Genomic DNA, 27299 nt, shown 5'->3' with positions numbered 1-27299 from the left:
TTTGAGAACTAATTCATTATATAATGGTTACTTTTGTAAATGAAAAGATTGATAAAATAACTCTAAATGATATGTGATTACAATGGCAATTTAAGATCAGTAGAAGAGTGGAAAAATGCACTTCACACCCTTTTTCAGTGAGGTGAGGGGTTATCGGAATGGAATAACATGATGGAAGGCATGTCATTGTGCAGATTATGTTTGTTGAATTTTTTTCTTCTTTAATTTCTGTCTCAAGGGAAGCTTGCTTAGGGAAAGAAAGCATATTCAGAAATAAATTTGATGTGACAAAAAGTATGACAAATGACATTTTATATTACAAATATAATTATCATATTATATGAAATTAATTACTTATAATTAATATATAAAATATATAATTATTAAATCATAAATGTAAATTATCAAACACACATGCTTTTAATTTCCCCAACTCCTAAGTAGCCATAAATTCTGAAGGCAAATCTTTTATGAAAATGGAAAATACTTTTATAATGTAAATAATCTGTCTGCCCCCCAAGAACATATTATTTATAAGTTCATGGTTTGAACTCAGTGTCATGGCAAATGACACTAGTCTCTTCAACTAGGAATTTGGACACTTATTTGGAGTCTACATTCTCTAGTTACTTCACATTCCTGTTTTCTCATCTTTAGATTGGGGATAATACTTTCATTCACAGGCAGTGTAAGAAAAATGATTTCTAGTTTAGAAGGACAATGTATATGTGGATTATAAATCAACTAAGAATGTAAGATATATTAAATAGAATATATATATATATATACATATAAATATCTTAATATTCAATTTTAATAAATTCTCTCAGCAGCTAGGTGGCACTGTGGATAGAATCCTGGGCTTGGAGTCAGGAATACATGAATTCAAATTCAGCCTCAGATACCAGCTATATCACTTAACCTTTGTTTGCCTCAAAGTTTGTGTGCAGTTTCCTTAACTACAAAAATGGGGATAACAGGGACAGATAGATGGCACAGTGGATTCTGGCTCTGGAATCAGGAGGACTTCAGTTCAAATCCAGACACTTAATACTTACTTAGCCGTGTGACCTTGGGCAAGTCGTAACCCCATTTTCTTGCAAACCCCCTCCCTCAAAATGGGGATAACAATAACACCTCCTCTAGGGCAGTTATGAATGAAAAAAGATAATATTTTAAAGCATTTGACACAAAGTAAGCACTTATAAAAATGCTAGCTATCAACATTATCATCAACATCATTGTGATCATTATTATTCAGTCTTCTTAAGCATGAGTCCACCTTGCAATGGGACTCTCTTTGCCTTGTGAGAATCAAATAAGGTAATAATGTTTGTAAAGAACATTTGCAGATCTTAATGTACTGTACAAATGTTAGAGCTGTTAGTATTGATAGTGCAGTGATTTTTTTTTTCCGTTGGATTGCAAACAAACTAAATGACTCTCGTGGACCTGGGATTCTGATGTAGAAGTGCCAGTCATACGGGGGTTTCATCACATCCTGCCAAGATTAGCATTTCCAGACAGTCTGCCACGGCTGCTACTCCCACTTGCCATCCTTGAAAAGCAGCTGCCCCTTTCGTCTGGGCATCACCAGCCAACAAAGATCCTGGAGAGCTTGGAGCAGGAGCTGGCACGAAAGCTTCCCATTCTTGAAGAGAGGAAATGAAATCTGGCCCAGGCAGGCTGGTCAAGAACCCTCCTGCCACAGTGATGGGGATGAGAGCTCCTGCTGCTGAGCTCTTGCAGAAGGCGGCTCCCCTAGGGGAGCAATCACCCCCAGCTTTCCTTTCATGTAGATGGAGGGCCGGGACACAATGGGCTGAGTTCAGGAAAAGCAGCTTATGAGAAGAGTGGAGAGATTTTCATTTGGACAGCAGACTGCAAAGAGGATTTTGATCCGGTTGAAGAAGTCATTTAGATAAATAGAGACAACAGACAGCATATGCAGGTGTAAAGAAATCTCATTAAAAAGCCCCCAACAAGCCCACTTCAAACCACAGTTACTGTCAGCCAGGGAAATAGCAGTCTGACTGGAGGAAACATGAGAGAGGCAAGTGAGCCTGTTCAGTCTCTCCTGTTATCAGAGGAGGGGACTGTGGCCTTAAATGAATCTGCAGCTCTCAGGTCTGACTCTACCTTTGTGACTGGTACAGGTAAGTAATGTCTGTTGACACACATACTGTGTGTTCTGCTTCAAAAACAAACCATGGCTGAGGGAATGGGGTAGGGATGAGACCCAAGCCTCACATGGACCAGAGAGAAGTAATAAAGGGGAAAATGTATCATGACAGATGCTGGCTGAGCAGTCAAAACTCATCACCACCCACCCTTGGGAGGCACTACGGGAAGCCACATGCGCTTTTTTCTGATAGCTCCATCCAAGGCACTTCTTCCACAAAGTTAGTTTGAGCTGGAAAGTGTAAAACTCTGGCCAGGGAATGTCACTCACTTATCTGGTCTCTGCCCCATCTGGGGGAAGTTCAGAAGGTTTCATAAAAAAAAAAATTGGGTTTCTCCCCGTAAAAGAATACAACTAGCATTTCAATGAATATCCCCAACAATGTTTTTCTTTACTGTCAGTATTTGAAAACACTAGAGCTAAATCATTCCTATTGCTTAACTATAACTAGTTTCTAAATGGATTTATAGTCATAACAATAGGGAGTATTCCTTCCAATGATGTGGATTACAACTGGTCCAGCACAAGGGGTCTGGGTACCTAGTGCAGTTCTCTTGATATGGAGGGGATATGAAAGACACCTATGGAATTTTATATATTTAAATAATCAAATGTAAACTCATTGATGCAATATTTCTTCCAAATACACAGATAGAAATCCATTCATGTCTTTCCTATCTTAGGCAACTGTTGTCTAGGTGTTTCCTTAATTTCTTCAAACAATCAATCAACCAATAAATGTTTATTAAGCATTTACTATATCACAAAGACTGTGATAAACTTCATAAGGTGGCTACCTACTTTTATGAAGGTCTTCTCACTTTCAGATGCCAGCGGGGAGCACAGAATCATCAGTTATCCTTTGCCATTGTTGAGTTTTTAGCCCATCTGTTTTGGATAATGCATGCCTTTTATGAAATCCTTTACTCAAAGTTCTTCAATTATTGTTTACCATTGTCTGCATCTATCTCTGAGTGATATCCATTTTTCAATTAATATTTTTTTGACAAAAATCCACATTTCCAACAAAAATCCACAGTTTCCTCCTCCACTTCCTTCCCATTGAGAAAGAAATACAAATAAAAACTCTATGTTTAATCAAGCAGAACCAATTCCTGTAATTGTACCAAAAAACTCACAAAAACAAAACAACTAAGATAACTGTCTGATGTGATCTTTGCAACAATCTTAGAAAGCAAATAAAATACATGATCCCTTTGCATTTCAGTTTCTTTATCTGTAAAAGGTTTTAATAACTAAGGTAATAAAATTCTATAATTTTATTTCATTTTGGTAAAGCCAATTGCACATGTAGACAATTTTTAAGTCTCAAAGAATTAAATATTCTCCCTCTACAGTACAGTATGGTAGAGTTGTGGTAATGACTTAATTTGTCTTTCATTAAAGTTAAACCAAATAATTCAATGATCCAAAGTCAGTGATGCTAAAATAAGATGATATTGTTCTCAATAAATACATATAGCAACTAGACTGCTGCTTCACTTCCTATGCAGCTTATTCCATTTTCCCCAGAGTTAAAAACAAATCAGTATGGGAGTCAGGAAAAGAATTCAAGCTTTCTAATTTTCTGTCCTAGACTCTTTTTTTTTCCAAACTAAAATAGAGTATCTTTTTGAATAGTTATCTGGCTATCAGCAAGAAACTGAATGACACATTTGCAATTTTATACATTGATAGTTGAAGAGATTGAAGATTAATGAAAGTATGGGAATGACAGAGAGGGCATCTGACTGGAGAAGATGGGATGGAGTGGGATCACTTTTGAATGAAGAGGGCTTCACCTTAGCAAGGAGAAGGGCCATATCTTTTGAGTGATGCAAGAATGAGAAGGAGGGGAAGAGAAAGGGAAAGAAAATAGCCTCATTTTTCCCCCAGTGAAATATGAGGCAAGATTCGCAGTTGAAAGGGTGAGATGGGGCAAGCTATAAGAAGTTTGAGGAACATAGAAACGTTTGCAAAATCCTCAGTGGTGAGGAGGATAATGAATCCATTAGAGGGATGTAAAAAAGGATTGCCTTTCTATTGGGAGAACTTACTTGAGATTACATAACAAAAATGTGTGGTGAACCTAGTCAGCAGTTTTGTGATTTTTTTTTTCTAACTCAGTTTAGCAGCATATGAGTAGGAGTGATGGGAATGGATTGTGGGTGTGACCCTAGGTTGAGGCTTGGCAGGACATGATCCTCAAAAGAAAAGAGGGGTGAGAAGGGGTTAAATGGAAGAGGATAGTGTAGAGTTGGCTTAGATGACCAAAATATAAATACAAGGAAGGGAGGAGAGTAAGGAAAATACTATGGGAAGGAATTGAGGGACCTAGGTTTAGGAGGGCTTGCTCAGGATGAAGAAAAGAGTTTGGGTTTCAAGGCAGAAGGAAAGATGCAATCATCATTCACTAATCTTCAGTCTCTTCAACTATTAATATATAAAGTAATTTTATGATTCATGAACATGAATGTAGAGCATATGTGGGTACAAGCAAGATAAAGTGTACAACCATCTCTGTTTTTAGTTGAGGTAGAGTAGAAGTTTTGGGAATTGAGTAATTTGAAGAATTGGAAAGTTAGAGTATGTAAGGAGTGCTCTTTCAGAAAAGGATTTGGGAAGGAGAGGAAAACTGTTAATTAGTTATGAACTCATTGAGGATTGGAGGAAAGATGACAAAAAGCTTTGAAGATCTACAATTATGATGAATATCTGAATTTTTATCCCAGAAAAAAATCTCCATAATGTGGAACAATGGATGGACTTAAGATGATGGAATTTAATAGAGAATTCTAAAGTTCTAGATTTTGGCTCAAAAATGACTATAAAAATAACAGGGCCTCTGCATGGGAAGATGGTCTTGAGAATTTAGCTAACAGAGAGCTTAATTTGGAGGCCCCAAAACTGTGGTCTACCTTTGTCAAGTAACAAATTTTTTGAGGGTCTTATCAGTTATCTTATCTACAAAATTAGAATAAAGTTCATATACTTCAGCAATACATGAATTTTATGAAGAAAATATTTCATAAATCTTAGAAGAGCTACATCATTATGTTATTATTCTCACACATTTATAGAGGAATAATATAAAAAAGGGGTGGTATATATCCATCATACTCAGCTTGTTACACCCCACCTTCAGTACCATGGCAAAGTTTTTAAAACAGAAAAAGAAAAGAAAAGAAGTCATGTCCTATGGAAGTTAACACGCACTGCAAGGAGAATCAAAATCATGGTAAATGAGGAAGAAAAGACTTAGGGAGTCATTTGACTTCTATTTTCATATATCTGTAAAGAAAATAGAACTTTTGCTTCTTGACTAGGGAGGGGTGGGGGTAGTAAAAATGAGTGGAATCAATAAATAGCTATTAAAATTTTACTGGGGGGGGGAACAGCTAGGTGGTATAGTGGATAGAGTACCAGCCCTGGAGTCAAGAGGACCTGAGTTCAAATCCAGACTCAGATACTTAAATATATGTCTATATATGTACATATTTATATAGATTATATGCAAACTTAGAAGGAAGGGTACTAATAATTGGAGGGATAAGGAAAGACCTCTTAAAAATATCTCCTGGATGGTACAAGGAAATATAATGTTGGGAAGCTTGGGGAACCACTAGATAGAGTTCTGGGCCTAGGGAGAAGAAGGCTCTCCTTCCTGAGTTCAAATCTGGCCTCAGAATCTCACTAGTTGTGTGACCTTGGGCAAGTCACTTAACTCTATTTGCCTTAGTTTCTCCTATGTAAAATGAACTTGAGAAGGAAATGGCAAATCACTCTAATATCTTTGACATGAAAATCCCAAATGAAGTCACAGGCTACAATAGAACAAAAACAATTCCTTTTAGTTGAAGTGATTTGAAAATTAACAGAACTTCCACATGAGGTAGTGAGTTCTCCATCACTGCCACTGTTGGAGAAGAGGCTAGTTGGGGGTGGCTAGGTGGTGTAGTGGATAAAGCACCGGCCTTGGAGTCAGGAGTACCTGGGTTCAAATCTGGTCTCAAACACTTAATAATTACCTAGCTGTGTGGCCTTGGGCAAGCCACTTAACCCCATTTGCCTTGCAAAAACCTAAAAAAAAAAAGAAGAGGCTAGTCGGAACACTTGTCAGTGATGAGCATTAGTAATCTATATTTCTGCTAGTGTTTAAGAAAGTTGACTTTTAAGGTCTCTCAAATAAAGATTCTATATATCTCTGATTCACACACACACATGCATATACTTGAGTATATAATTATAATGTCAGTAATGAGGGGAACATTTCATGCTATTTCAGGAACCTGTATTTTGCTATTTGTATATCACTTTTTACTATTTTCCCATCATCTTTTTTTCTGTATTGTTTTTCCTTCTGTCCCTGTTCCACTTCCCCAGTCTTTTCAACCATTTCTCCCCCCTCTGTTTTTTCTTTTCAGTAAGTTTTTCTTCCCTGAAGGATTTGTCTACTTGACTGGACCTCAAGGTATTAATTCTCTCTTTAAATGATTTCTCAAGCTTCTATTTCTGGTTACCCATCTGTCCAGAGGGTGAGAGTTTAGACAAAGATAGAGACACCTGAAAAGCAGAACCAGTGAGGTTTCTTTATTATTCTTTATTCTGACTGGATACAAAAGAACTGTTCTAAGTTAAAGCCAATTATAGGTTTTTTCCCCTCCAAGTATTCATTTTGCTTTGTTCTCATATTCCCCCTATCCTTACAACTTATTATGTATATGTAAATTAATTTGAATGGTAAAGCACCTAAATAATGTGAAAAAGGATCAGTACTCTCAAAAGTTATATAAATGTTGAGAAGTCATCTGACAAATCAAAAATAAAGATTAGTAGAAAGCAGTGAACCTCATATAGTTCATAGTATAATACATTAATGTATCTGAATCCTTTGCATGTGAAGAACTTGAAGCAATTATCCAAAAACGTATTCCACATGCACCTATAGAAATTCTATAAAATTATACACTTGGATATAATAATAGGACCAGTAGGGAGGGAGGGGAAGCTTTCCCTTGCAATATGCTGTATTTGGTAAGAATATATTTAACATGAATGCTTAATTGAGAAAAGAAAGATGATAAAGTATATGGTCTATTTTTCTTTCGGTTTAGGTATGTCAAGAAGGGGAATGAGTTAGAAACATATGGGGAGAGAAGTTAAGGAGGCTCACTATGGACGATGTAGAACTCAGTAAAAATAGGAATAAGGTTATATGCAGTGAGTAAAAGTTTGTATGAAGGTAAGGCACCAGGAGAAAAGAAAAGGGTGCTGACGTGAATCATGAATGTTAAAAACAATTTTTCTGCTTTATAATGTGTGCTACATATAGCTAATGGTGTAGGTAGTGTTGGTTAATGAACAGAAGGGACGAAACCTTTTATAAAAGATATTTTTCTCAATCAAGTAGTATCAAAGTTTGTAAAACTGAAGTATGAATGTTGAAGCTCTATAGTATTAAGGAAAGAAAAGTGAATTAGAAATAGTCCTCTTTGTCCAATATTCATAATAATATAGTGACTTTCCCTTTCAGAGACTTGGTATCCTCATTTGTAAAATGAGGGATTTGTATTAAATGATCTCTGAGATCCCTTATTAGAAATTTAAAAAAAAATTTTCCAAGGTAGTGGGGTTATGTGCCTTGCCCAAGGTCACACAGCTAAATAAATATTAAGTATCTAAGACTGGTTGAATTCAGGTCCTTTTGATTCCAAGACTGGGGCGGGGGGGACTACTCACTGCACCACCTAGCTGGTCCTATTTTTTGATTGATTTTCTAAATAATGTTCAAAAATGTGATCAAAAAGGAAAATTGCTAATACCAGTGAAAATAATTTTCCAGTACAATAATCTAACTGCATAATGAAACTATATATTTTATACATGTGATTGTGAATTTTTTTGCTATTTTCCTTGTATATGAAACATTTCCTAATTTTGTTGTTTATGTCATATTGTTCAATTGTGTCTGGCTGACTCTTGATAACCCTATGGACAATAGTAACCTTGGAGTTTTCTTGGTCAAGATTCTGGAAGTGATTTGCCATATATTTCCTTCTCCAACAGATTCAAGCAAACAAAGTTTAAATGACTTGCTCAGGGTCACAGTTTTAAGTGTTTGTGGGCATATTTGAATTCTGGTTTACCTGAACCCACTGATTTAACAACTGCTTCAATAATTCCTAATTATAATGAAATAAAATAAATATTTGTGATTATGCCTTTTATGGCAGGGGACAATTCCTTTGGAACACAATTATAATTCTATTTTAACATTAGTCTTCCCCCCAAGTCAGGCAAATAGTTCTTAGGAAACCAGGTTTTTTTATGTGTTTGAAAGCGTTAAATAAAATAAGAAGTGAAAGAATATTCCAAATCCTATGCTGGCAAATAGACTTATAATTCAGTTACACCTATTTGCATGGGTGATTTTTTCTATGCATATTTTGAAACTTTGAATTTCTAAACAGATTTTAATTTGTTCATTCTTGCAAGAACAGTCTTCTGGTAGCCTGGTATTGTCAAAGAGGAAAATCCAAGGGGTTAGTGGCTACATGTCAAAGTTCTGGAATTTACATCATGTTTAATGTGCAAAATTTAAAATAATACTGCCTTGTCTTTTATTTTAATGCAGGCATTCCATGTTGTAAGGGCTTTGGATATAGATGGTGTTCAAACAGTAATTGCTGAATGAATGAATATATAGATATTTAATGAGGTTAAAGGTAGGTGATATGAAGGTACAAGCCTATTTAGTTATTACAATTATCCCTGATACATTGTGGGGTGATCTGGAAATCTATGTAAATTTTATTTTGCTCTACATTTGTACCAGAGAAGAAGTCTGGATTTTTCTTTTTTACTTCTTCTTTTATAGGCTGTTTACAGTATTAAAAGAGAAAATATGTTGACATATATCTTTTATTCATTTCTTAGTTTATAAACTTTTTTCTGTCATTTGATGGTCTTCACATATCATTTGTAACTTCTGCAAACTTTCCCCCAACATTCCTGTTTCTTTTCTTATGCCAACCCATGATATATCTAAACCTCAATGGAAAGCTGAAATGTGGAAGGGATAACTATAGCTTTCTTTGGTTTTGACCAAGATCATCTATGTATTTCTCACCTATGTTTCTCCCAATTTATAAAGACAGAATTATAGTTTTGAAGTATTTTTTTCAAAGTACCTGTGAAAAGAAGGTGTCCATTGGGGGAAAACTGTTCCTATAGGGAAACATTCTCAAATTTTTTCATTCATATTTTAGGTTAAAACATTAGAGATGAAAGTGTTGTATAGTTGAAAGAATATCTGATATGATTTTTCTCTCAAAACATTCAATTTTGATCAATGTACAGCATGGAAACAATGTAAAGATTATCAGACCAGCTTCTGTTGGGGGGGGGGGAAGGGGAGGGAAGGAATGGGAGAAAAATTGTAAAACTGCAAAATCCAAAACCCTACAAAAATGATAGGTAGAAACTACTATTGTATATAATTGGAAAACGAATAAAATGTTTATATGTGTGTGTGTGTGTGTGTGTGTGTGTGTGTGTGTGTGTGTATTATATATAAAGAATATCTGAGCATTAGAACTCAAAATTCAAAAAGGAAATGGAGGCAAAATTAGGAATCCAAAAAGACTTTTTGGCATTATACATAACTCTTACTCTTACCCTCTTGCCTGTACCTTGGGCATTTGTGAGTAAATAATAAACATTCACATGGCACTTTAAAGTGTGCAAAATACTTTATTATCTCTATTTTACAGATGAGGAAATTGAGACTGAGAAAGGTTAAGTGACTTGCTCAGGGTCACACAGCTAATAAATATCTGAAGTGGTATGTGAACTTAGGTCTCCAAATATAATACTCTTTTCACTATCTCTCTAATTTTTAATGCTAGAATCATTTTGGTGGAAAATTCTTTTATTCAATCCCTGTCTTTGATATCAGAGATGGGAAATGAATCTGGTACCCAAGAGATGGACCCTGACCTCCATAAAACTCTTTTTTTTTGCTTATTTCTGTGCTGGCCTAGTAGATAGGCTGCCTTTTGTTTCTCTAAATGAGAGTTGCCAAACATACTATCCTGGACATATATACTTCTTTGTCATGAACCAGAATAAAACGTAATTGGGAAATACACAGTAAATAAAAACATAATGTTAACAGGGTTTTAAAGTCAATATGCAATTCACAGAGATCCCTAGGTACAGTCAATGACTTCCATTTTATTTGAGTTTGACACTATTACTCTAGGTGATCCAAATCTGTGGACTGTTTTAGTATATATTTCACAGCCATTAGAATATATTGTCTTATTCTCAGTTCTGAAGGTGCTACACCCAGATGTAGTATGAAGGAATTTTTTTTGCTGCCACAGGAAAAGAAAAACGACAGCAGCCATCTCACACTAATTATGATGAGTGACTACAAAGATAAAGAAAAGTATGCCCAAACCAACAACTATACTTCCAAGGGGCCATTGGTGGAGCCTCTTCCTACTCATGGTATGACCCAAAGTCCACTGTTCCTCAGTCTGGACATTCCAAGTTGTGCCCTTTTCTTTTTTTCCCTTGATTTCCCTTGTATTTCCACTCCCACATAGCCCCCAAGACTCAAAGTTTCCTTTCAGTTAAAACATGCTATACTGAGGTCTTTCATTTTAAATATTACTAATTGGTGTGACTCTTTTGTAAAAGCTTCCTGTGAAAAAAGTAATAAATAACTATGGAAGATGAGCTAATATGATAAAAGATCCCACCACCATCTGTGTGTGTGTGCACACACACATTATATATATGTACACACATGTATATGCACACATACACATAAATATATATGTTTATATGTGTGTGTACATAGATATATGTACATGCATACATATCTCTTCAGCTTTCCAAGAGGCAGTCATACTTCCAGTTTAATAAAGTTCTAATCTAACTTTTTACTTCCATATTTTTAGCTAGTCTCATATATCCTTCCCATTTCCAAATCTCCTAAATTGCTTTCCATTGTCTCTACTATGTCAATACTTAACCCCCTTAGCCTAGTAGTCATGAAATTTCACCCACAGTAACTGATGCGTGAACATGCTCAGCTTCACCACTTTAATATAGTCACCTTGCTTACCATGTCAGTAGAGAAATGAATAAAGAACAAGTGAAGGGTTTGGTCACAAGGCCTCTTTCCTAACTTCCTGCAAGCCCTTGTGTTAGCCATTTAGTCTCTCTAGGTTGCAAAACAGATGGGAATGAAGAAGAAAAGTATAACAAAGATCCTAACAACTGCGGCTCAATGACATTTAACTTGCCTATGATCACATAGTAAAAATATCAAAATTGAGAATGAACCCAGGTTTCCCTGATACCATTTATCATTCCATGCTGCCTCTCAGTTTTCAGATCAGTTATCTAACTAATACATGGGTGACGTATATGAGGGCATCCACCTTACCTTCTACAGGAGGCAATATTTGCCAGCTGTATGAAATTTTATTGTTTAAATGTAAGGCTATTGTTGCCCTCCAATGACACTCTCATGTGGATTTCATTCCTCTCAAAATGAAATTAGGAATGAATAATGAATTCCTCAGTAAAGATCCATGAAATATCAGAGTATTCTAAAAAATTCAAGTTAAAGGACAACTATAGAGTAATGGAGAGGGCAATGGGCCAAAGCATATTATTAAAGAAGAACTGTACAGTGGAAGTGACATAAAGTAAATCATTAAATCTATGTGATCAAAAAGAAACTGTTGTGATTATATAATGCAGTCCTCTGTTGAGCTACCTTCCCTGCTAAGAGATGTAAAGTAAGGCACCTACCATTTTGGTGGAACCTACAGTGAAGGATATACTGGAGGATATGGACAAGATTTATATAGGATTGGTAAGCATGGGTAAATTGTGACCTGGACGAAATCTGCTCTGAAAATAATAGAGGAGGAATCTTCTGTGTATCTGATCAGGAACTCAGGGACAGCAAATCTAGAGGGTCTCTGAACTAGATAATGTAGGCAATATTATAAATTCCCACCATGGTAAAGAAGGAAACAATTTGTGGCAAAGGTAAAAAAGCAGATGGAACCAGATCCCACTTTAAATACTTTCAACTACAAGCATATGAACCATGCCAGATGGTCATATCATTCCTCTGAAAGTTAGTAGATGACAAAAGTGAAAATGGAAGTTTAAAGTTCAAATTCAAAGGTTTCCTGAGGAAATTTCCAATAGTAAGTGAACTTCTTGGGAATAACATTATAATATTAGTTTTTGCCTTCAATGAACATAACAGAAACTAACTTACATTTAATCTAGCCAAACATTAGTTAAAGGCAAGAGCATTGTGTGGGTCAAATGAGATAATGTTTGTCAAGCACTTCAAATGCTATATAAATGCAGGTCATTGTTGTTATTGTTATTTATTATTATTTTTAGTCTACTTCCCACTTGGGTGATGACTTCATTCTCCAAGCAGTCTATTGCACTCACTATAGCTGAGTTTAAGCATTGTTTTTAGAGAAATACAGGAGTATGCTAGTAAATTTTTAACGAGCCAACTCTGGAGTTGGGAGAGGGAAATATATTGTACTGCACTTTTAAGTTTAATCCACATTATTAACACTTTCTTAAGTCTAGAAAAGAAGCAAAATAAAAAATTACACCCTGATTTGTAGCTTTTTGATTTCTGAAGTATAAATGATCACACTGAAAATTTAATAATAAGGTTATGAGAGAAGTTAGAATTTTGCTTCTGTAAATCTCCAGCTAAAGGGCTTTACGATGGTATTTTAAACTACCTTATTAAAGAAAATATTTAGATCTTCCCATCTTTTTTAACTTGTTGAAGTTAAAAGAAAAAGTAACAGGCCACATTTCATTGTACAGAGAATAAAAATCTTATCTCAATGTAAACTTCTCCTTGTACTTAAATTGACCTCAATTCCTACCTTATCTGGATACTTGCCAGAGTTCAGGTTATAACTTAATTATATTCATCCTTGCTAAACCAGGAGAAGCTAAAATGAAATGGTGACTTTGGTGTATGAGGCCAAAATCAATAGCCATTAAGTGGATGAAGATATTTTTTAATCAAAGGAGCAGGAAGTTCCAAATGACTCACTACGTCACCCTCTAAAATTCTAGGTGGGGAAGAGAGGGAAGAGATTTTGGACTAAGGCTCATACCATATTCTATATCATGTTTTTATTCCTCTCCAAGGGAAATTATTTTGACATACATGGTCTGAAAGTAACCAAATCTAGGGACTAGACTGTAAATAAAGATATAGCTACAAGCTAAGCATTCAGTCTTCTGGCAGTACATTTTAAATTTCTTGAAGTAGACAGCTAGAAGAGAGGGGGAAAATAGATGAAAGTCAGAGATAATGGAAAAAGATCTTTACCTATTTTGAGTACTTGACTTCCTCTAAGCATGTCCATGGCACTATGTAAATGCCAGGTACCATTTCCCATAAAACCTAGATACAGGAGATGTTGATATTAAAGTATACAGATTACTACTGAAGGATATTGTCACAGGATGAAAAAAGAAAGGGCTTGGGGTGTGGGGGGTAGGGGAAATCATTTTCCCATTTTCAAGCTATATCCCCAATAATAGGTTTTAAATTTAAAAAAAATTATCATGGGGTAGAAAGATGAAGGGAGTAGAGAGGAAAATAACAATACTTCAATTCTAAGTTTAAAAAAATCAGCTGCAATATAAATGGAGAATGTGTGGGCTGGTTTCACAGAAACATCTCCTCCCTCTCTTCTCAAACCTCAGGGCTTCATATTAAATGGAACAAATCACATCCTTAATGGTTCTGCTCTGTTTGGTACAGCTGCATGCTGCAGGTGGTGCCCTAAAAATATAGTTTGTTTATTTTGTCATACAGTAGTCTGGAAAGTGGTACCTAGAAATGCAGCCACACCCTCTCTTTTCCTTTCCTTTACTCAAGGGATGAAAACACTAAGATTTCAGTCAGATCTGACTCAGAAGGATATGAAGAAGAAGGACTTAGTGCTTGAGGCTAGGCACTGGATATGCTCCATTTTCTTTGGAGCCTTGGAGAAAAGTTGACAAGCTAGCTAGCTGTCATTGGGGTCATTGAGAGTGTCAATATACCCAACTTCTGTTGGACAGAAATCTCATGGTCCAATCAAAACTGACATCTATCAGTATATGCTGAAGGAAAACAAAATGCGAGTATCACTATTTTTAAGGTTAAATAGAAAAGGTGTTCAATAATTTATGCTTATCTGGAATCTGGAATCTGGAAGAGTTTTTAATTGTATGAGACTCTAAAACATTTCCCTTTTGATTTATGGATATTATTCTGAACTCCTTTTGTATTAAATAAGTATTTTCAAGAGTTCCTCAACTATTTTGAGTTTGTTGTTCTACACCTGAAAATCTCTGATAACTGTTGGAAATTCTTGGTGTATATTTCTAAATGTATGATATATGTATATTACTATACAACTGTAAGAGGGAAGAGGCAGAAATGTATAATAGAATGAATACTGGATTGGGAATCAGAAAGACCTTGGTTCTGGTCAATATGTCAATCCAAAAATGAGTATGCTCGTTATATGTTATGAGCTTTGCTAGCTGTTTCAGAGAGGAAAAAACAAAAATTAAATAGTCTTTGCCCACAAGGAACTTATATTTGATCAGGAGAGAAAGAAAATGTAAACATGTAATGATATACAAAATATTTACAAAATAATTACAAGGCAATAATTTGAACTTATCCAGCTAGGTGGTGTAGTAGATAGAGAAAATTCATTTTCCTGAGTTTAAAATCTACCCTCCTACATTTATAAGTTATGTGACCCTGGGCAAATCACTTAACCCTGTATGCCTCGATTTCCTCATCTGTACAATAAGCTAGAGAATGAAATGACGAACCACTCCAGGTTACAAAGAGTCAGGCACATTTGAAAAATGAACAAAGAACAATTTGACTAGGAATAAGTAAAAGTTTCATACAGAATGTCTTGTTTAAATTAAACTCTGAAGAAACTAGGGTTTCTAGATCTCAGAGTATAGTTCTATCTCATTTAGTCTGTTTTGATCTTAGCTTCTTCACTGGTAAACGAGGGGATGATACTCCAGTTTTCTTCTATCCTTAGAAGTACCAGTGACTTCTCTGGGAAACAAATGAATGATAACAATATTAATATCTGAGTTTATATAGACTTTTAATGTTTATGAAGCAATTTGACCCTCATATCAGCCCTTGAAGGAAACTGATATTATTGCCCCATTTTACGATGAGGGAACTGAGGCAAAGAGCAACTAAATCACTTATCCAAGGTTACATGATAGTAAATAACTGGAGGAAGATTTGAAGTCAGATCTTCTCGACTACAAGAGTCCAAAATACAAAACCAAAGCTCGTTGCTTGTGAGAAAGCACATGTCATATAATGAGAAATGAGTAAAGGATTAATGGTGCCCAGAAATACTAGAGCAGAGTGACTGATAATCACCCAGTTTGGGTTACATAAATAGAATGGAGTTGTAAGGAACAAATATGTGTAGAGTCTGCTCCAAAGAAAAATAATTTGATGGAAGGGGAAGGGGAGGAATAATCATTTATTATATCATCTATTTGCTAGTTATTATGTTTTACAAATATAATCTCATTTGATCCTCACAATAACCATAGGAGATAGCTGCCATTATTATACTCATTTTACAGGTGAGGAAATTGAAGCAAACTGAGGTTAAGTGATTTGCCCAGATAGCAAACATCTAACAAATATCTGAGGACACATTTGAAGTCAACTTTTCCTGACTTCAGGACTGAGGCTCTATCCATTACCTAGCTGCTACCTGGAAAATATTTAGGACTGTGGTGTGGCTATTGGAGCTATCACTTTTCCTGCCTAGGGTCCATTTCTTTACAGTAGCTGCTCATTCTAGTGATAACTGTCCCAGAAAAAATATTTTTGTGAAGGTCTTTTTAAACTATAAAACTTATGAATAGACATCAAGACAATTGACATTAGCTGATTTTTCTAGAGATATGATATGGAAGATATTTTTACTTCTTGGACTGCTTCCTTTTTCAAGAAATGGAATAACATTTTCTAGTGGTTTGGCAAATATAATAAAGAAAATTTGGATTTAAAGGGCTCCATCTGGAAATAGAGAAGACACCTGAGAAGACAGGGTTGATATCATGATTCTACCTTTCAGAAATGGGAATGATGATTACTGACAGTGAAGGAGAGAATGAAAGTGAAGACTTGGGAGGAAAGTGAGCAAGTTTATCATCACACATGTTGGAGAGGCAGGAAGAGATAAATGAATGGAGACTGGGGAATAGAAAGAGGTTAAAAAAAATCTCAGTGAAGTACAATATAGGGAATGCAGGAAGTATCAAAGTTTAGTTATCTTCAAGCTTTGTCTATGTAACATCCAAAACCCTTTTAAAAATGGAAAACAAAAACAAATTTTGCCAACTAGTTTTGCCTAATATCTAGTTTGACTATTTTCTTTGAATTTTGACCTAGTTAGAGGATTACACAAAGTTCAAAAGAACATCTCTCAAATTATTTCTTGGTCATTGCAGGGTTTTCTTCTTTCTTCCAGGAGTCATGCTTGTTCAACAATAAACAGTGAACATTCCCTGAAATATGGAACCTAATAATAATAATAATAATAATAATAATAATAATAATAATAATAATAATGACAATATAAACTAGCCCTTATGTAATACTTTAACACATGCATAAATTTATTCACATACACATATATGTAAATACATAAATATATAAATAAATGTATATTATATATATATTAGATGATAGATAGATATAAAAATCTAATTTGATCCTCATAACAACCCTAGGACATAGATGCCAGTACTATGCTCATTTTACAGACAGGGAAACAGGCTAAGACAGGATAAGTGATTTGCCAAAGGTTACTTTGCAAGCAAAGCGTAGAAAGGATTCAAGCTCTGGTCTTCTTGACTCTAAGTCCAGTATTCTTTTTTTTGCAAGGCAAATGGGGTTAAGTGGCTTGCCCAAGGCCACACAGCTAGGTAATTATTAAGTGCCTGAGACCGGATTTGAACCCAGGTACTCCTGATTCCAAGGCCGGTGCTTTATCCACTACGCCACCTAGCCGCCCCCCAGTATTCTTTCTATTGAACTGCTTACCTATCTAAGTAAGACTAAGGCAAAATTCCTGTGGCCAGTCGCAAATGTTAATAGGCACTTAAGTTGATGAAGGTGAGTCAGGTAATATCAAGTACCTAGGAGTCCTCCAATAGGTATAATGCACACACAGATACAAGTCATCAAGAAGAATCATATTATTGAATTAATAGTTATTTTGTATACTTTTCAGGGACATATTTGTATGCAATAAAGAAAAGAGGTCAATTTGTGTTATTTACAAAATAATAGGATCCAGTTACATAAAACCCTAGGGAATGCTGCAATAAAAAGAATAGCCAGAAACTGGTGTTGTAGTTCATCCATCATTCTTGAGGACCAATGACATCACCAGTGTGATGTCTTGACTTTTATGTAAATTGGATTTAAGTGAGATAAAGTTGTGCAAAATCACTGCCCTAATTCTTTTTTCCAGGCATATGAGTCTAGAGGCAAGACAAAGACCAAAACAATTGACCTGGGCCCAAGATGCAGTGGATGACTTTGGTCTTTCCAAATTAAGGTCTTTCCCAGGTCTCAGCTTGTCTGAGACTAGGATCATTTAATGACCTCATAAACACTGAAACAAAAGATGGCTTGATATACCATTTCAAATAAAGCCAGATAGGAAGGGAAGACTTATTATTGAAAATTTGACCAAAACAGAAAACAATTGCTATTTACACTCATTTTAAACCATCATCCTAAACAATGAGACCAGAGACTTGGTCTGGGAATTATTGACTATTCAATGAAAGCTACAATGATTTGGGTTTAAAGGTGCTCAAGTAGCTCCACTTAAACTTCTTTAATCATTAGCCCAGCAACTGTAAGGGCATTTTCAAGACAGAAACATTTTTAAAAAATAAAGTACTTTCTTTGGTTGATGTACCCCCAATCACAAATTTACTTTGAGAGGAATCTGTAAATACAGCTCGTGCCATATCTACAGATGTGAGTAAAATAATCTCCTGTTCCTTTATAAACATTAAAATTACATTTAAATATGAGACAACCTTTATATGTTTCTATAGAAAATACAGAAAACACATAAAACACTCATAGAACCCTAGGAAAAATAAAACCAAAACAAAATAACCTCAATATGACTTTTCTACCTCTCCAATGAATCCTACCATTTCTCAGATTCCTTTATAGTCTTATGCCATCCCTGTGAATTAGATTCTCCATGAAAGGGAAAATAAAACAAAAATTAGGCCTTCAAAAAACCCCACTATTTTAGCATTTCAGGGATACTTGATTTTACCACTCTTGCTCCCAAGAGACCTAGAAAAATATCTAGGTAAATGGTTATGCTCTTTCCCTTAAGCTCATGTAATTGATGTGGGAATTACCCGAATTATCCATCTATATCTATAATCCATTATGTATCAGCCCATTTAAGAAATAACACCAATACTTTAACTCAAATAGAGTCTCTCACCATATCAGATCTCTGTTACTATGACCATCTCTGGCATTTTTCTCTTCACCACCATTTCTCTTTATTCTGGGTCAACCAGATACTTAGTGATGTCACTTTGGAGACCCATTTACACCTACCATTTACCAAAAGGATCACAGTTACTACTTAATGTCCCATAGAGTCTAGGAAAATATGATATTCTAATAAGAAAATAGAAAAATTGAAATTATATGGGTGAACCATGTACATCTCTCAAGTTACATATGAGGGACATAGGATACAAAAATGTTAGAGTAGAAACCACAGTATTATGGAGCTGACCTAAAAAAAGCATTGGGACAATCATGGTTGAAAGAGAAGAGAAAGGAAAAATATTAATTATAAGCATATATCACACAGTCAGTCGAGAAAAACTATGGGGGTTGAGAAAAGTAGAATTTAAAATCATATTTATATTGATAGTAAGAAACAAAGGTACAGAAGGAACATTACAGCTGACTGTTTTCCTTACTGTGTGAATGCTGTTTAGCTTAAAAGTGCCCATTTCAGAAAATTTTTTTCCCTCATGTATTAAATTCTAAAAGATAAATTATTCCACTTATATCCCTGTCTTTATAAATCATCTTTGCAAATGGAACAATTCTATTGTACAACACTAGAAAATATCTTCTTCTTATTCTACAATCTAATATTGTGTTTGGCTTTTCTTGTGAGAAAGAAATCATTATCTAAATATTTTCCAGGCGAGCTTAGTGTCTCAATAATTCCAACTGATCAAAGATTTCTTAGAAGACAAAAATATTTTAATTGAAACTGAAATAACTTATCTACAACTAATTAATCCTTTAATTTACTGTACGTATATACATGTAATCATAAACCTATACTTTATGATTTAATTGAATTCTTTATTGCCTTGCCCATACTAATTTTAAAAAGTACATGAAAAGAATAAAATTGAACATTATTCACTACACATGAGACATACAGACACCTCCAATTTAAAATCTCCTATTAGCAAAGGATTTGCCAATTATTTATAATTAGTTATGGCCTGTAATTCAGATACTCACATCCATCTTGAATAAAATCGTAACTTTCCACGAGTTTCTCATTTTATTTTTCTCTTTTTATTTTCTTAAAGAATACTTTCTAATGACCTTCCCATTATTTTTGTGGATTGGGCCAGATGATTCTGGCTCTGAATGTGATTTTTGGCACCTCAAAACAGAGCAGGATATAGGTAGTAAGGTTGTATATGACTTTATTCCATTATTTCCCTAGGCACATGAGAATAATGATTTAGCAAGTCATATTTCAATGAACTACAAAACTAAGAACCTCCATAAGATGTAGTAGATTTGATGTGGGAGGATTTTGTTTTCTCTCTCTCCAACATCTTCCCAGCAAGGAAAAGAGAGAAAAGTCTCATTAAAAACAATTATTTTCATTTATATAGTATTTTAAGGCTTGCAAAGCTCCTTTCATAGATTATCTCAGTTGAGTCTCACAATAATGGTGAAGTTGATGCCACAGATATTATTACCCTCATTTTATAGCTACAGAAACACATACTAAAGCTCACAGGTAGAATTTGAATCCAAGTCTCCTTGATTTCAAATCCAGTTCTCTATACCATTCTGGTTCTCACCATAGTGCTCCTCAATTTCATTGACTTCATGTGGTATGAGTCAAATTTTAAACTTTTCTACCTACCATTCAAAGATCTCTACAAACTAGCATTAATGGAACTTCATAGGCTTAGTTCACATAGTTCTGCTTCATGCATGCTAAACACAGAGCCAATGGAGGCTTCCCCTTGGTGTTTTGTATTATAGTGAACAAATTGAGGGATATGGTGAATAACTTGTCAATAATAATATATTAGATTAGGGTGTAAGTAAAACTGGAAGTCAAAGATTCCAAACACCTAACTAGTCCACTGCTTTTCCTCCCCTTCATTAACCACATCACTAGATTGTATTTGATTGAGAAAAAAAAAGACTCAAGCTAAACATTAGCTCTAATTTAAGTTTGCAGAGTTTACAGTCACATACATATCGGATTGTACATGTACTCAGAAAGTAGAGCCAACAATTTAAAACTTTGCCTTTAAAAGGTAAGCACTCAAACTGAAAGACTTACCACTGACTTTCCAACAGGAAAGTGAATCTATGTAGGAAAACTGAGTTATTCCTACCTCCAACAGGAAAATGGATCTGTGTAGGTAAAACTGTGGACCCCTAGCCCTAGGAATGATATTCTATATACCCGGAATACCAGAGGGAGGAAAAAGTCAAACAGGTGTTCAATGAGAAGGTGACTCTCCTCTTTAAAGAGACTGGAAAGCTATGATTAATGGTTTTTAACTACCAAGGAGTAAATGTGGGGGGCTTGGACTCTTGCATGAAACTGTGAGATACTGCTTACTTTTATGTATTTTCTGGTATCCAGATTAATCAAGTCCATGAATTACCTTTTTTTTTTTGGCTGTTCTCTTTATGAGAAGATCTCCATGTTCTGACTATGGTTTGGATCTGTCTATCTCTATCTGTCTTTCACTCCCTCCCACCCTTTTTCCTCCCTTCAGTCATAAAAAAATAGAATCTTGTTGTCTGTGGATGTTCTGGAAATGTAAGTCAAAGTTAATCTGTCGAATGACTGTTTTTTGCAAACATGTCTATGTAATTTTTGTATTTGACAACTAGGACCAGAGTAACTTTTGTAGTTAGAGAAGAAAATCACAGTCTGATAAAACATTCAGGATACTCAGGAAAGGATCTGATTGCTTGTCATTCTGTAGTTTTTCCTGCTACATGTAAACAGGTCTTATATAAGGAAGACAGTTGTTATTCAGTCTTTGACACTACAACATGTTTGCTATGTACTGAACATACTAGTATTGAAACTAATACATATGAAAGCTCTATTTTCATATTATTTTTACAATGAGCTTGTTGGAATTTTCAGATTATTTATCTGGATTTATGTAATATTAAAGTTTGAAACTATACTAAGACTATTGAAACACCTTGTATATGTATGAATATTGACATATGCATATATATGCAAATCCATATATATGTATATAAATACACATACATATGTATATACATACATATTTATGTTCCCACCCAAAAAGTTGTAGTTGTCAGATTTTGATAAACTGAATAATTTAAAGCAATCCAAGAAGACTTACTATTTGGAGAAATGCTGTTGGGAATATCTTTGTAATGTAAAGAATAACATTTGTTTCTCCTACATTTTAAACTATTATAACTTTTATACCTTATACTTATACCCTGTTTTATAAGTTGAGACTGAGTGTTTTAGATTTTTTTTCAGTTAATGGACATTCATTAAAAACAAACTATTTGTAATTAAAAATGATTTATGTTGGATGAACTTTATTATAACTGGATTTAATTTAATTCAACAAGCATTTATTAAGCCACTACTATGAAGACTGGGTAAAAAGCTCCCAGCATGTTGGCACACTCCATAAAGAGAAGTTGAAGGATGAAAAGGCTAATTTCAGTATAGAATGAAGAGTAGATGGGTTGGATGCACATCACTGGAATGGATGTACACATTAATGAAATCATACATACAATGATTTTTCAAAGTAAGTATAAGACATTATACTGATGACATTGTATGAGGGCATCAGAAGAAAAAGAATCAAAGAAACTTTATTTTCCCCTAAATTTAAATGGCTTACATTCTACTAGATTCCCTTAGAATCAGATATAGTTGATATGATGAGCCAGGAAAATGATTTTGGATAAGCATGTATTCTTGGATTTAGGGCATTACAATCTGAGATGACACTTGGGATGTCATAATAAAATTTTGGCAGCTCTATCTGCTCTGTTGATGGCTGTATGATTAATAGGATCCCTCTTCAATTATATGTGTATCATACTGGCATACCTCCTCCTTTTTTGAATGAAGACAGAATCTGCCTTCTGTATGATACAAGATGCAAATGCAGATTAAGTGAACATAATTTCATAATGAAACAAGAATTAATTGATAAAAAGCTGAACAATGGTTTGAAAGTCACATTTAAAGGGTAGGAATGTGAAAGAGAAAAAATGAGAAAATATGATGACAAAAAAAGAACTGGAGAGAATGAGAATTAAGATTAGAAATAAGAAGATCAATACCTCATAAACAATGTTCTAGGATTTGCTCATTCATTTGATAAATATTTAATAAGTTCTTATCTTGTGAATAGTGCTAGGCTAGACATTATAGGGTAGATAGAGATGGGGTGGAAAGAACATTTATTTAACACTTCCAATGGCAGGCATTGTGCTAAGCACTTTACAAATATTTTACTTAGATTTCCCAGTATCCTTATAAGGTAAGTACAACATATATCCTAGACAATCGCAGCTTTTGTAATTGTGTAGATGCTTAGGGAGAAATGCAAAAAAGTTCAAGAGTTTCAGGGTGGGATGAAGGAAAGCTACTAGGAGAATAGGTGAGGCGAGAAACCTGAGATTGCTTCTAAAGAAACAGACCCCCCAGAATTTTGCTTTGCTCAAATACTGGGTACTGGAAGAGAAGTCAGGAGTTAAAAACAGGATGATAAGGGGATGAACTAAACTAATGTAGTAGGCTGCACAGAATTAGCCTTAATAACTTCTGTGCATCTTTATCTTGCTTCTTTATTAGAGCAGTCACACAAAAGCTATTCACATTGTAGGACTACTCTCTCCCCCTGCAGGATGATTGGAGGAAAATTCAGGGATAATATAATGTAAACCTCATGAAGGCAAGAGAATATTTTTTGTCTTTCTTTGCATCCTCATAATTAGCATAAGGCTTGTCCCTAATAAATGATTCATGACTGACTGAATGACCATAATACAGATATGTAATGGGTCCCTGACAAGGAAATAGAGAAAGAACATCTTTTCCCTCTCCAGTAACCAATGAAAGTTATCATTAATGAAAAATGATATCCGTTTATTTTGTCAGTAGACTAACACACAACTTTCAAGATGGGTAGCTTTTTTTTTTAAGTTTTTGCAAGGCAATGAGGTTAAGTGGCTTGCCCAAGGCCACACAGCTAGGTAATTATTATGTGTCTGAGGCCTGATTTGAACTCAGGTACTCCTGACTCCAGGGCTGGTGCTCTAACCACTGCACAACCTAGCCACCCTTATAGGTAGCTTTTCTTTAATACTCTATCCAGAGTTGGATTTCTCTCTTCAAGAGAAAAGACTTTATTCAAACTATTGTAGTATTCTTGAAACAGTTTATGATCTATTTATTAACTTGAAACCAATTTCCTTATTTTACCATTCAGATATTCAGAGAAGAAAACAGTGAGATTTACTCATTACTTGGGTTTTTTACTAAATATACAATTCACCCCCTCTTTTTCTTAGCACTTGGTGATATATTTACTTGAAGAGTATTCTAGAAAATACTATATGATATCATACCCCTGGAATTTCTCTTGGGGTACACTAAACTTTGAGGGTTTTGAAGGAATTAATTTTTCTTCCTAAATGTCTAAGCTGGGCATCAACATTCCAAAGAGAATTTTGTGTTAATAATAAAGACTATAACTATATATTATATATAAACATATAATAATATATAAAATAATTTCAAAAAATCACATACCTCAACTTCATTGGCAGGAGAAAGATAGATGTAAGTTAGACACTATATGTATACTCCTACTAGCCAAGATTCAAAAAGTAATTTTGTGCCATTTATCCTAATTGAAGCTGTATGGCTCATTCATATAATTTCAGTAGCATGAAGTAGCATGCCAAAATGGGATGAATGTTTGAACAGGGCCTCTTGATTCAAAGTCAGCTTCCAATACTAATCTCAGTTTCCCCATTGCAAAAATGGAGATAATTCTACTATTTTTTTTAAATCTCACAGCTATTTTGAGTTCACTGCTTCATAAAGGTGAACCATTGTTATTTGTATAGCTGAGGTGTAATGCTCTTAAAATATTACTGAGGGGTTGTCATAAGCAAGTTTAAAGGGCTAAGGTTTTTCAAATAGTTGTCTTAGGGAGGCAAGTGTGGTATAATGGATAGAATAAAGAACTTGGACAGGGAAAGTTAGGTTCATATCTCTCCTCAAATACTCAACAGCTTTGTGATTTAAGATATTCTCTCAACTTAAAGGGATTAATAGCATTTATCTCAAGCAGTTGGGAGGACCAAATGAGATGATGTATAGGGTAAGTACTCTGCAAACTTAGTGTATTATATGATGATGTTTAATCATTTTTTACTCATGTCAGACTCTTAATTGCCCCCATTTGGGTTTTCTCGGTAAAAATACAAGACAGGTTCTTCATTTCCTTCTTCTGTTCATTTTAGAAAGAGGAAAGTGAGGGAAACAGAGTCATGTAACTTGCTCAGAGACTCACAGCTAGTACATATTTGAGGTCAGATTTAAAATCAGGAAAACAAATTTTTCCGGATCCATAGTATTATATAAATGTTATCTATTATTCCAATCCATGAATAGAGATGTTGGTAGAAAAACTAGCTTTATTAGTTTTTTAAAAAAAAGAAAATTGGTTTTATTTCTTCTAGTGTCAATCTATTTTCATTATTTCTAAGATATCTTTTCAGGTGTTGTAACCTGCATTCTTTTTTCCCCATAGGAATATTTGCAAAGTAGTTTTTTCTTCTACTTTATATCACCTGGAATCACCACTAAAAGAAGCAGTGATAGCCACATCAGAGATGGCCCAAAGCATATATATATAGCATCCATTTAATACAATGAATAAGACAAGAAGAAAATTCCAGTAGTATTTTTATTAGCACTTACTGCAAGGACGATCTGGAGAGAACTGTGTGCCACTTCTATGTATTGGTATTCAAGCAAACACCCAGAAACTGTGATATAGCGATGGTCCTCTGGTGCCCAGTCTGGGGCTGGTGTCACTGATGTCACAGTACATCCTGGACCATTCTCCATCCACCATGAACGGTGCATTGAGATATTAAAAGTCAGAATCAGATCTGTTTCCTGAAAGAAGAAAATTTACAGGGAAGATAATTACTTCTTGAACATTAGTCTGCATATTCTGGTTTGATAATTGTTGTGTGTTTCCAATCCACCTCGAGAGGTGATTTTGGCCATCATATTGAGGAGGGAAGCATCAAAAGTACAAGGCGATCAGCTCTACTTAAAGATTATGTGTCTATGGACTCCACTTCTGAAGATTTGTCTGACAGACACGGTGCAATGAAAAATATCTTATTAGAAGTGGCTCAGCAGGAAAAAAATTCCCCATAGCTTACATTGCTTTCAGCATTAGTACTTAGGGACTCCTAAAGATTTCAAAGTGTGACCATTGAACCAGTTTTACCACTTTGGATCTGGCATAATTCCATTTTGTTATGGAACTGCTGTACATTTCCTCTTTCTCAGAAGTACTCTCTTTGGGGAAAAATAGGAAAGAAACTGATTTGGAATGAATACTTTTTGGAAATTCAGGGTCATTCTGAATTCAATCTTGACTAATGGTGCAACTGATAATAGCTTTCTCAAAAGAATTCAAAAATAATGTGACTCAGACTCACCCTTGCAGCCTCTTTAGTATCTTATATGATTACTGAATTACTGACCATAGCATGAGTCAACTTATTTCTCAACAAAGGAGTTGCTATCACTGTCTTTTCAAGAAAAAAAACACATATATACACAAACTTAGAAGAATTCATCTATCTTTATGAGGTTGGAGACTACATCTTGATTAGTGTATAACATTTATTATTGGCTGAAGGGAATGTACTGGATATTGTGGAGAAGTAGAAAGGGAGTGAATGGCATGATTACTACCTCCCAAGAGCTTATAGATACTCATAAATATGTAAACATGAAGAGATCTAGAGAAAAAAATAGAAAGGAAATAAACACACACACAGCGAAAAAAGGGAGAATTTGAACCTCCTTTTTAGAAATATATATGTGGATATTCTCTAATTTGGAAAGGTTATCTTCATTATTATTGTTTCTAAGAACTATAAATCTTACAATGATACATCCATTTTTTCAACAAGTTTTCACAAATATTTTGACATTAGATTTATACAGAAAGCAGGGTAGATAGGTTAGTAAATAAGAAGGAAACTAAAATATAAAGGTGGCTAAATCCTTGACTAAATTCATAATAAGAGGCAAATGTAGTATAAGAAACCAGATCTCCTAACTTTCATCTCGATTTTTTAAAAACTAGACTGCATAGAAGAAACTGAATGGCACAACTGAGGTAGGGATGATTTGGAAAGATGTTAATATAGAGACTATATAACAGGATATTTAGCACTGTTTAACTTTGACTTGCTTTGTAAATCCTATCCAGATGCCTAAGGCTTAACTTTATATATAAAGTGATTTGTGTGTGTGTCAGAACTGAGATTTGAACAAGTTGCTCTGACTCTGTAAACTTTAAAATGAAAGTCAATAGTTAAGAATTGAATTTGAAATTGATACAAAATAAACTGAACTGA

The 27299-nt window shown here is 34.6% G+C and overlaps 1 protein-coding gene and 2 long non-coding RNA genes across 4 annotated transcripts in view; 2 read left to right on the top strand and 1 right to left on the bottom strand.

Moving 5' to 3' along the window:
* The window catches only part of NKAIN2 (sodium/potassium transporting ATPase interacting 2), a 1359833-nt gene that overhangs the window by 184331 nt on the left and 1148203 nt on the right, over nucleotides 1–27299 (bottom strand). Inside the window, exon 4 of the mRNA XM_074187495.1 lies at nucleotides 25612–25812. Coding sequence (XP_074043596.1) covers nucleotides 25612–25812 — 201 coding nt within the window. The remainder of the gene's footprint in view (nucleotides 1–25611; nucleotides 25813–27299) is intronic.
* LOC141487910 (uncharacterized) overlaps nucleotides 1–27299 on the top strand; it is a 154375-nt gene that overhangs the window by 7145 nt on the left and 119931 nt on the right. The window lies entirely within an intron of this gene.
* On the top strand, nucleotides 305–27299 carry LOC141487912 (uncharacterized). Its single transcript, XR_012468544.1, has 3 exons — nucleotides 305–2156; nucleotides 8817–8907; nucleotides 25442–27299. It is a non-coding gene; the product is annotated as an uncharacterized LOC141487912 (long non-coding RNA).

This window comes from Macrotis lagotis, chromosome 5 (genome assembly GCF_037893015.1).
Source record: "Macrotis lagotis isolate mMagLag1 chromosome 5, bilby.v1.9.chrom.fasta, whole genome shotgun sequence".
NCBI classification, from domain to species: Eukaryota; Metazoa; Chordata; class Mammalia; order Peramelemorphia; family Peramelidae; genus Macrotis; species Macrotis lagotis.
Note: the sequence above shows the minus strand (reverse complement) of the source record. Positions and strands in the feature narration are given on the sequence as shown.